Source organism: Oncorhynchus kisutch, linkage group LG22 (genome assembly GCF_002021735.2).
Source record: "Oncorhynchus kisutch isolate 150728-3 linkage group LG22, Okis_V2, whole genome shotgun sequence".
Classification (NCBI taxonomy): domain Eukaryota; kingdom Metazoa; phylum Chordata; class Actinopteri; order Salmoniformes; family Salmonidae; genus Oncorhynchus; species Oncorhynchus kisutch.
Window position 1 is genome coordinate 57,244,358 of NC_034195.2, and position 12,194 is coordinate 57,256,551.

General features: G+C 45.1%; 1 protein-coding gene across 2 annotated transcripts in view; it reads left to right on the forward strand.

Annotated features, from left to right (window-relative positions):
- The window catches only part of kif23 (kinesin family member 23), a 42,631-nt gene that overhangs the window by 15,850 nt on the left and 14,587 nt on the right, over nucleotides 1-12,194 (forward strand). For both annotated transcript variants that reach the window (XM_031801766.1, XM_020455832.2), the window contains 6 exons: nucleotides 192-271; nucleotides 3,111-3,230; nucleotides 3,831-3,990; nucleotides 6,154-6,318; nucleotides 6,461-6,627; nucleotides 8,515-8,688. In XM_031801766.1, the coding sequence (XP_031657626.1) occupies nucleotides 192-271; nucleotides 3,111-3,230; nucleotides 3,831-3,990; nucleotides 6,154-6,318; nucleotides 6,461-6,627; nucleotides 8,515-8,688 (866 nt within the window). The remainder of the gene's footprint in view (nucleotides 1-191; nucleotides 272-3,110; nucleotides 3,231-3,830; nucleotides 3,991-6,153; nucleotides 6,319-6,460; nucleotides 6,628-8,514; nucleotides 8,689-12,194) is intronic.

The window sequence follows — 12,194 nt, forward strand, 5'->3', positions numbered from 1 at the left end:
ACGCCTGCATCTGCCATCTAGAGCCTTCAATGGTATTAAACCAAAGGGAGTTCTTTAGGGAGAACCCTGAGTATAAATGTTACCCACTACCAGAAGACAGTCTTTACTTGGACTGCTGAAGAAAGCTCACATTTTCTTCAGGAATTATGTATTTTCTACTTGTAAGTTGAAATGTATATTTCTGATTTCAGGGAACATCAACCAGTCGCTCATGACTCTGAGGACGTGTATCGAAGTGCTTCGGGAGAATCAAATGTGTGGCACAAACAAGGTTCGGACTGTATTTAATACATTCTGGACCATTTATCTACTCCATACTATCGTTGTGTATATGATGCTGTAGGCATTGGAGCCAACTAGGTACAGTTGGGGATATGTATCTGTACTACACCACATTATCTGGCTGTATGCTGTACCGCTCTGTAAATGGCCATGCTGCATCACAGGGTCTGTATTTGGCAGAGTAGACGGGCCATGCTGCATCACAGGGTCTGTATTTGGCAGAGTAGACGGGCCATGCTGCATCACAGGGTCTGTATTTGGCAGAGTAGACGGGCCATGCTGTATCACAGGGTCTGTATTTGGCAGAGTAGACGGGCCATGCTGCATCACAGGGTCTGTATTTGGCAGAGTAGACGGGCCATGCTGCATCACAGGGTCTGTATTTGGCAGAGTAGACGGGCCATGCTGCATCACAGGGTCTGTATTTGGCAGAGTAGACGGGCCATGCTGCATCACAGGGTCTGTATTTGGCAGAGTAGACGGGCCATGCTGCATCACAGGGTCTGTATTTGGCAGAGTAGACGGGCCATGCTGCATCACAGGGTCTGTATTTGGCAGAGTAGACGGGCCATGCTGCATCACAGGGTCTGTATTTGGCAGAGTAGACGGGCCATGCTGCATCACAGGGTCTGTATTTGGCAGAGTAGACGGGCCATGCTGCATCACAGGGTCTGTATTTGGCAGAGTAGACGGGCCATGCTGCATCACAGGGTCTGTATTTGGCAGAGTAGACGGGCCATGCTGCATCACAGGGTCTGTATTTGGCAGAGTAGACGGGCCATGCTGCATCACAGGGTCTGTATTTGGCAGAGTAGACGGGCCATGCTGCATCACAGGGTCTGTATTTGGCAGAGTAGACGGGCCATGCTGCATCACAGGGTCTGTATTTGGCAGAGTAGACGGGCCATGCTGCATCACAGGGTCTGTATTTGGCAGAGTAGACGGGCCATGCTGCATCACAGGGTCTGTATTTGGCAGAGTAGACGGGCTATGCTGCATCACAGGGTCTGTATTTGGCAGAGTAGACGGGCCATGCTGCATCACAGGGTCTGTATTTGGCAGAGTAGACGGGCCATGCTGCATCACAGGGTCTGTATTTGGCAGAGTAGACGGGCCATGCTGCATCACAGGGTCTGTATTTGGCAGAGTAGACGGGCCATGCTGCATCACAGGGTCTGTATTTGGCAGAGTAGACGGGCCATGCTGCATCACAGGGTCTGTATTTGGCAGAGTAGACGGGCCATGCTGCATCACAGGGTCTGTATTTGGCAGAGTAGACGGGCCATGCTGCATCACAGGGTCTGTATTTGGCAGAGTAGACGGGCCATGCTGTATCATCATATGCTTGTGATGCCTGTAATACCTTCTCCACATTATGTTGATAAGTATCTTAATTCATACTAAATCATCCGAGGACAAAAACCAAACTACTTTAATCTGTGTAGAAACTTTGGTTGTTCTCGCTGCGTTTCCATCCACTTTGGTGACAGGTTTTCTTAAAAGTAAATGGGTACATTTTCCCACCAAATGTACTTGAGGATAACAATCAGTGATGACGTAGTGCATAAAATGTTCCATATGTTTGCATCACATTTTCAACTCTACCGTTAGTTTAGTCACAACTGTTGCATTAAATAGTCTGGTCTTGACATGCTCTCTAGCCAACAGCTGGCAGATGCAGTGCTGCTAGCCTATTCTACATGATGACATTATTGTGGATAAGAGTGAGAATATTTATTTTATTAGTCAAACTGCAGTCAAGCGTCCGTCGTCATGTCACCAGAATTAGACCCTGGATATTTATTGACAGGAGCATGAAGCTCGTCACCGTGAAGTTCATCACTTATAGCATCCGTAGCTTAATAAACTGCATGCCTTCCTAAATCAGGGGGAGGACTCCAGTTTACTTCCATAAGATGGTTATTATATCAATATTTGTGCATAATAATTTCCACCGTCATTTCTCACATAATTAATTTTACAGACACACAGAGGTCCCACCGGGTTGAACACATTTTTTCCTTTATAAAATTGTTCCAGTTTCCATCACAACGGACTTGACTTTACACTCGTAAAAACTGTGGCTGGAAACGTGGTTAGTGTCTAACAAAAAATGGTTGCTATGCAGGTTAGTGCCCAACAAAAATGGTTGCTATGCAGGTTAGTGCCCAACAAAAATGGTTGCTATGCAGGTTAGTGCCCAACAAAAATGGTTGCTATGCAGGTTAGTGCCCAACAAAAATGGTTGCTATGCAGGTTAGTGCCCAACAAAAATGGTTGCTATGCAGGTTAGTGCCCAACAAAAATGGTTGCTATGCAGGTCAGTGCCTAACGTCTGAAGCTACAAAAGTCTACAGTAGGAAGGGCAGAAAATGCATAGAATTAGTAATTTAATAGGGTCTTTATGAGCAAACTCTCCATTTGTCTAGTTTCATAGCTCTTTATTTACTTGGATATATCCATGATAATGTTGAATGATTTCTCCTGGATCAGGAAACGTACATAGCATTCTCTGTACAGGCCAGATTGAATGTCAAAAGTTAGACCTTGAGGTCAGGTGGAGAGCAAGGTTTATCCAAACCTTAACTGTTGGAAATCAAATGCTAGGCTAGAAGCTGTGTTAATACATGTCGTATTGCTTATAATAACATTGGTCGCGTGTCAGAGAGAATGTTGGTCTCGTTTTGTTGGTCTGTGTGAATCGTTAGGCCTGAAGTTTAAAGTTGAGCCCGGGTTAACATGCATGCTAATCCAGAGCCAGTCTGGGGCTAAGAACAAGGCACCGTGAACAGGCCTAATGGAAGTCTTTCTCTCTCTTCCACACATAGATGGTTCCATACCGTGACTCCAAGGTGACTCACTTGTTCAAGAACTACTTTGACGGGGAGGGTAAAGTACGGATGGTTGTATGTGTCAATCCTAAAGCCGACGACTACGAAGAAACCATGGTGAGTCCATTATCCCCTACGTGGAATCATTCTCCCACCGTTTATTGTTTCTAGGAATGGATGTGTCTTTGGCCTGACATTCTTCTATGGTGACAAAATGACTGCTTGATTGAACCCACAACTTGGCTTTGAGCTCCATGCTTTTACTTACTGAGCCACACCGGTCCATGGGTGGTCTGTTTGTTTCTGCAGCTGGAGATCTGTCTGATCTGTGTGTCTTTCTACTGCTGGGGGTCTGTGTTCTACTGCTGGGGGTCTGTCTGATCTGTGTGTTTCTACTGCTGGGGGTCTGTCTGATCTGTGTGTTTCTACTGCTGGGGGTCTGTCTGATCTGTGTGTTTCTACTGCTGGGGGTCTGTCTGATCTGTGTGTTTCTACTGCTGGGGGTCTGTCTGAGCTGTGTGTTTCTACTGCTGGGGGTCTGTGTTCTACTGCTGGGGGTCTGTCTGATCTGTGTGTTTCTACTGCTGGGGGTCTGTCTGATCTGTGTGTTTCTACTGCTGGGGGTCTGTCTGATCTGTGTGTTTCTACTGCTGGGGGTCTGTCTGATCTGTGTGTTTCTACTGCTGGGGGGTCTGTCTGATCTGTGTGTTTCTGCAGCTGGTGATGCGTTTTGCTGAGATGACCCAGGAGGTGGAGGTAGCCAGGCCCGTGGACAGGCCCATCTGTGGCTTAGCTGCTGGGCGCCGGCAGAAAAACCAAGCCTTCAAAGACGAGTTGTCGCGACGCCTGGAGGAACGAGGAGGTCCTGTCAATACAGGTAGAGAGGATGACTGTTGCACTTTGAGTAATAATATATATCATGCCACTTGCCAGAAGCTTTTATTCAAAGTCACTCACGGTACAGTGAGGGTATACAGTGCCTTCAGAAAGTATTCCTACCCCTTGACTTATTCCACGATTTTGTTACAGCCTGAATTCAAAATGGATTCAATTGTTTTTCTCACCCGTCTACACACACTACCCCATAACGACAAAATGATAACATATTTTTATAAATGTATTGAAAATAAAATGCATATCTAATTTTCATAAGTATTCACACCTGAGTCAATACATGTTAGAATCACCTTTTGGCAGTGATTTGTGTCTTTCTGGGTGAGTCTCAGAGCTTTGCCCACCTGGATTGTACAATATTTGCCCATTTATTCTTTTCAAAATGATTTAAACTCTGTCAAATTGGTTCTTGATCATTGCTAGACAACCATTTTCAAGTCTTACCATAGATTTTCAACTTGGCCACTCGGACAGTAACTGTCTTCTTGGTAAGCAACTCCAGGGTAGGTTTGGCCTTGTGTTTTAGGTTATTGTCCTGCTGAACGGAGATTTGATCTCCCAGTGTCTGGTGGAAAGCAGGCTGAACCAGGTTGTCCTCTAGGATTTTGTCTGTGCTTAGCTCCATTCTGTTTCTTTTTAATCCTGAAAAACCCCCTAGTCCTTAATTATTACAAGCATACCCATAACATGATGCAGCCACAACTGTTTGAAAATACGGAGAGTGGTTCTCAGTAATGTATTGGATTTGCCCCAAACATAACACTTTGTATTCAGGACAAAATGTAATTTCTTTGCCACATTTTCTTGCCGTATTACTTTAGTGCCTTGTTGCAAACAGGATGTGTGTTTTGGAATATTTTTGTTCTGTATAGTCTGTTCTTTCTTCTTTTCACTCTGTCAATTAGGTTACGGAGTAACTATAATGTTGTTGATCCATCCTCAGTTTTCTACTATCACAGCCATTCAACTCTGACTGTTTTAAAGTCACCATTGGTTTCATGGGGAAATCCCCAAGGGGTTTCCTTCCTCTCCGGCAACTGAGTTAGGAAGGACGCCTGTATCTTTGTAGTGACTGGGTGTATTGATGCACCATCCAAAGTGTAATTAATAACGTCACTATGCTCAAAGGGATATTCAGTGTCTGCTCTTTTTTTTTTTTTGCCCATCTACCAATAGGTGCCCTTCTTTACAAGGCAGTGGAAAACCTTCCTGGTTTTTGTGGTTGAATCTGTGTTTGAAACTCACTGCTCGACTGAGGGACCGTACAATTATCTGTGTGTTGGGTACAGAGATGAGGTAGATGTTCAAAAATCATGTTGAACACTTATTGCACACAGACTAAGTCCATGCAACTTATTATGTGACTTGTTAAGCACATATTTACTCCTGAACTTAAGGCTTGCCATGACAAAGGAGTTGAATACTTATTGACTCAAGACATTTTCTGGGGAAAACATTATTCCACTTTGACATTATGGAGTGTTGTGTGTCGGCCAGTGACCATGTTAAATTCAGGCTGTATCAACAATGTGTAAGTAGTTGTTTGGTTCTTATTTTTCAGAGACACTAGATAAGCTTTAACCAAGTTTAATTCTTCCCAAAGGTTCTGATATATATCCCACTTAAGACCCTCCTTCTTCCCAATGGTTGCATCTTATGGTTTCACAGGAAGAGAGTAAAAGGATACCAAATGTTTATTACTTCCTGATGACTCTGTCCTCACCTCCTGACCTCAACCCCTCCTTCACCTAATCCACAGATGTCCATCTGTCTCCCCTGTATCAACACATCTCTGTCCTCTCCTCCTGACCTCAACCCCTCCTTCACCTAATCCACAGATGTCCATCTGTCTCCCCTGTATCAACATGTTGCTCTCCTCTTGTCCACCCAACACATTCCACAGCTATCTGACTTTCTACAGAGACCCAGTCTCTTTCACTCCTTAATATACTATGCGTCTGATCTATCATGTCTTTAATGTCTCAATGTTCAAACTGTCGAACAGTCCAGGTGTGAATACTTGCTGAAGACACTACATGTTGTTTCTCGTAGGAGTATATTATCTGAAGGTGGTGTAAATGATGGGCCACGGTCTTATCCAATGGGTTGTACTTATGAACTGTGGTCTGTGTTCCCCTCTGTCTAGAATCCACCCAGTCAGTGATGCACCAACTGCTCCAGAACCTTCCCCCTCTGCCTGCCAGCGAGATCACGGACCCCCATGATGACGTCACGCTGCCCCGCCTCATAGCGGTGCTGGAGAAGAGACACAAGATCAGGCAGATGATGACCCAGGAGTACAACAGGGCTGGTAAGATGGTGACCCAGGAGTACAACGGGGCTGGTAGGATGGTGACCCAGGAGTACAACGGGGCTGGTAGGATGGTGACCACAAACTCATCAAGCTGTGATGTGATCAAAAAGCCCCGTCTTAATTTGTTTTCCTCCTCCAGCCGACATGTTGAAGTCCATGCTCCAGGAGCTGGACAGTAGCCTGGTCTCCAAGGAGAACTTGATCCAGGACCAGAGAGGTCAACTGGGAGAGAAGGACAAGACCCTTCATAGCCAGAAGACTGAGATTGACCGTCTGGAGAAGAAGTCCAAGATGCTGGAGTACAAGGTAAACACAATGAAATAGTACCCGATATACTGCTGGCCTTCACCATTCACTGCAAGGTCAACACAATGAAATAGTACCCAATATACTGCTGGCCTTCACCATTCACTGCAAGGTCAACACAATGAAATAGTACCCGATATACTGCTGGCCTTCACCATTCACTACAAGGTCAACACAATGAAATAGTACCCGATATACTGCTGGCCTTCACCATTCACTGCAAGGTAAACACAATGGAATAGTACCCGATTTACTGCTGGCCTTCACCATTCACTACAAGGTATGACGGAGAACAAGTTCCAAAGGCAGGTAGGTGACAGACGGACATATTGAGTGTAGCAGGCAGGCAGGTGGGTGACAGACGGACATATTGAGTGTGGCAGGCAGGCAGGTGGGTGACAGACGGACATTGAGTGTGGCAGGCAGGCAGGCAGGCAGGTGGGTGACAGACGGACATATTGAGTGTGGCAGGCAGGCAGGTGGGTGACAGACGGCCATTTCGATGCAGAGCCTGGGTCACTTTTTACCATGACAAACTGAGTTTACCCCACCACTTCAGCTCGGGACACAGCTGTAGGCTATTTGCGCAAGGAACAAGATGTAATGAGGTAGACAGGCCTATTTCATGAAGTTGCCCCTAACATGCATTCCCTTTCACATTGAGTGGTTATTGAAAGGAAGAGGGCGTGAAAGTTTTTCTCATACATTGAAGAACTATTGTCATTTTCAATAGATGTAATAACAGACTTTGTTTACTTGCTGTTTTGAGCTGAAAACATTACTTTGAGATGGTGGTGGTGGTGGTGGCAGCATTAAGCCAATCAGAAATGCTATCAGATCCCCAAATCTACTTCTATGTGTAATCGGGTGCACATCCTTACTCAACATTGACAAGAGCTCTCAAGACCAGGACTAAATTGACAACTTGTAGATGGAATGAAATAAACCAAAACTTGTTTCTCACAAGTGTAGCTTAGGTTTTGCGCTCTGCAAACAACGTGTCCACTCTGACAATGAGAACAGTAACCTGCTGACCAGACACGTCGCGTGTCCATGTTATTACACCCACACTGCCCGCGCGCGCCAACGACCGTCTGCTACGCCAAGGGCTAAAATAGAAGTCATTCTATTTCTGACGCAGATTGAGCTGTAAGTCCTGCCTCTCCCATCTCCTCATTGGTTTATAGAAGCAGGTACCCACGTGCCATCTCCTCATTTGGTTATACCCACGTGGGTGATTGAAAGATGAACTGTTGCTGGTTGTCGTGGTAATATAATGAAAGTTTAGATGCCAATCACCATATAAGTTCAAAGATGAAAAAGCCTGGAAGGAGGAGAGATGACTAGAAACGATTCGGTTGACCGTTTTATGTGTGGATTAATTGTCGGCGTAGAGGACCTTGTGCATTTCAGGTAAAATAACAACTCAATGTTTATCCCAGGACAAATTAGCTAGCTACAGCAAGCTAGCTAGCTAAATTGCCATACATGTTCAATGCTTTTCGACTTGTCCCCAAATGAATGCAATTGGTTCAGAGTTTGTTTTTGCTATTTTAACCTGCGTGTCGTGATTGCGTTTGGTGTGGGGGGAGAAAATAAATGTATGCATGATGGCTGAAATAATAATATTGAATGCATTAACAGAAATTACCATAACCAAATAAACATTGTAAATGATAGGAATTAAAAGATAATGTACTGCTGGTGATGATATGTAATGGAGAATTGATAGACACTCAAACGCAAACAATTCACACGATGCAGTTAAAATCTTTGTCGACCAAACAATCGACCCAGTCGACTAAATGGGGTCAGCCCTAGTGTACCAGTCAGGTATTTCCTGGTCTGTAGTGCCATGTACTGTCACTTAACATCTCTCTCTGTCAGATTGAGATCCTGCAGAAGACCACCAACATCTATGAGGATGACAAGCGTACGCTGCAGCAGGAGCTGGAGAGCAGAGAGCAGCGTCTGCAGAGAGAGCAGACGGAGAAGAGACGCATGGAGCAACGCATGCAGGGCATGGTCCAGGACACCAAGCACAAGTGGGAGAAGGAGTGTGTGAGTAGCCTAGAGGAGGAGGGTCTCTCTGTGTGGCAGCGGGGGGTAGGGGAATCTCTCTCTGCAGGAGGAGGATCTCCTCTCTCTGTGCCATAGCAGGAGGGGGGGGGGGGGGTGTGTGTGTCTCTGTGCCGCAGCAGGAGGGGGATCTCTGCCCTTTCAGACAGGATACAGTGATCAGTATCAAAACTGGCCTGTAACAAAATGAAGGGCACTATGGTAGATGGCAGCCAAAGGTTTAAGAGTAGCAGCAGCTGCACTTTGATAAATAACATCACCATAATTAACAACAGATAAAAAGGATGACTGAATAATCTGCTTCCTACTGCTCAGAGAAAGACACCAACTGTTTTTGTAGAAAAATTGACAACTTTAAATCTTATCTTAACCAGCTCATCTCTGTTTTTATAAACGTCAACCCATATAAATCCAAATGCCTCAGTATTTATCTGCAGGAACACGTTCCGTTGGAGAACCGTCTGATGACGGAACATGCAGTTATTCCACATTCTGCCACGTTACAGCCTTATTCTAAAATGGATTAAATAAACATTTTCCTCATCAATCTACACACAATACCCCATAATGACATGTTTGCTCATTTATATATATACACACACACACACACACGTTCTATCTCCTAGAGATGAACGTACTTTGGTGCGAAAAGTGCAAATCAATCCCAGAACAACAGCAAAGGACCTTGTGAAGATACTGGAGGAAACGGGTACAAAAGTATCTATATCCACAGTAAAACGAGTTCTATATCGACAACCTGAAACACCCCTCAGCAAGGAAGAAGCCACTGCACCAAAACCACCATAAAAAAGCCAGACTACGGTTTGCAACTGCACATGGGGACAAAGATCGTACTTTTTGGAGAAATGTCCTCTGGTCTGATGAAACAAAATAGAACTGTTTGGCCATAATGACCATTTATGTTTGGAGGAGAAAGGGGGATGCTTGCAAGCCGAAGAACACCATTCCAACCGTGAAGCACGGGGGTGGCAGCATCATGTTGTGGGGGTGCTTTGCTGCAGGAGGGACTGGTGCACTTCAGAAAAGAGATGGCATCATGAGGAAGAAAAAGGATGTGGATATATTGAAGCAACATCTCAAGACATATTAGTCAGGAAGTTAAAACTTGGTCGCAGATGGGTCTTCCAAATGGACAATGACCCCAAGCACACTTCCAAAGTTGTGGCAAAATGGCTTACGGACAAAGTCTAGGTATTTGAGTGGCCATCACAAAGCCCTGACCTCAAACCTATAGAAAATGTGGGGGCAGAACTGAATTTAAAATAAACAGCCTAATTTACATAAGTATTCAGACCCTTTGCTATAAGATTTGAAATTGAGTTCCGGTGCATCCTGTTTCCATTGATCATCCTTGATGTTTCTACAACTTGATTAGGGGTCCACCTGTGGTAAATTCAATTGATTGGACATGATTTGGAAAGGAAAACACCTGTCTATATAAGGTCCCACAGTTGACAGGTGCATGTCAGAGCAAAAACCAAACCATGAGGTGGAAGGAAGTGTCGGTTGAGCTCCGAGACCGTATTGTGTCGAGGCACAGATCGAGGGAAGGGTACCAAAACATTTCTGCAGCATTGAAGGTCCCCAAGAACACAATGGCCTCTTTCTTAAATGGAAGAAGTTTGGAATCACCAAGACTCTGGCTGTCCAGCCAAACTGAGCAATCAGGGGAGCAGGGCCTTGGTCAGGGAGGTGACCAACAACTCAATGGTCACTCTGACAGAGCTCCAGTGTTCCTCTGTGGAGATGGGAGAACCTTCCAGAAGGACAACCATCTCTGCAGCACTCTACCAATCAGGCCTTTATGGTAGAGTGGTCAGACTGAAACCACTCCTCAGTAAAAGGTAAATGACATCCCGCTTGGAGTTTGCCAAAAACCACCTAAAGGACTGACCATGAGAAACAAGATTCTCTGGTCTGATGAAACCAAGACTGAATTCCTTGGCCTGAATGCCAAGCGTCACGTCTGGAGGAAACCTGGCACCCTCCCTAAGTTGAAGCGTGGTGGCGGCATGATGCTGTGGGGATGTTTTTCAGTGGCAGGGACTGGGAGACTAGTCAGCATTTGAGGTAAAGATAAATGGAGCAAAGTACAGAGATCCTTGATGATAACTTGCTCCCGAGCTCTCAGGACCTCAGACTGGGGAGACGGTTCACCTTTCAACAGGACAATGACCCTAAGCACACAGCCAAGACAATGCAGGAGTGGCTTCGGGACAAGTCTCAATGTCCTTGAGTGGCCCAGCCAGAGCCTGGACTTGAACCCGATCTAACATCTCTGGAGAGACCTGAAAATGGCTGTGCAGCAACGCTCCCCATCCAACCTGACAGAGCTTGAGAGGATCTGAAAAGAAGAATGGGAGAAACTCCCAAAATACAGGTGTGCCAAGCTTGTAGCGTCATACCCAAGAAGACTCCTGTAATTGCTGCCAAAGGTGCTTCAACAAAGTACTGAGTGAAGTCTGAATACTTATGTCAGTTCTAAGGTCCGAAAATAACAAGGCTGTAACGGAACAACATTTTGAAAAGGGGTCTGAACTTTCTGAATGCACAGTACATATGTACAGTATCTAACCACTATTAACATAAATCCACTCTAGGGGGCTAGCCGATCTACAAACTTCTGTCTGTAGTATCCGAACAGTTTGGGCTACACAATAATATGACCCTCTGGAAAGGTTAGACTCACGCACACGTTGGTGGTTTTGCTCTACGACACCCACAGGCCTCACAAGACTCGTCTGAAGGTCCCCCGGTTGAAAAATGAATAGAAGTCTATATGGAGACCCCTCCCCCAGCGTAGACAGGGCTTAGTCTGTAGACTGTGACCAGTATTCCATGACCATCTACATAGGGCAGCAGTACCGGAGGATAGCCGGCTAGTGACTGAAGGGGCTGAATACTTATGTAAATAAGTTGCTTTTGTTGTTTTTATATACATTTCTAATCCTGTTTTTGCCTTTGTCATTATGGGTTGGTGTGTGTCGATTGAAGGGGGGGGAATTATTTAATCAATTTTAGAGTAAAGCTGTAACGTAACTAATTGTGGAAGAAGGGAAGGGGTCTGATTTTACTTTCTGCTTGCACTGTGTTAGATATACTGTCAGTGATGCGTTCATTTAGAAGTGCTGCTTTAGGACAGAGATCTAATAATCAATATGCCAAGTCTGAGATTGTTTAGGGCCTGTAGCTGAGATGTGATGTAGGGTTGCACAATTTGGACTAAATATCTCATATTTGGCTAAGGTGAACTTCCGACATACTGTCAGGGTAGGGAACATCACTTCTAAAATGAGGTCAGATGAATTAATACATACTGTGCTAACTGAATACAAATCAGTTCCCAGGAGGCCAAAGCATCTCTCAACCCGATCATATGTTCCGGACTCGGGCACCGGGGTGGCGGTGGACTTTAGTGGGCCCACATACTTCCAACGGTATATGGAGTTTACCACAATGATGTTGGA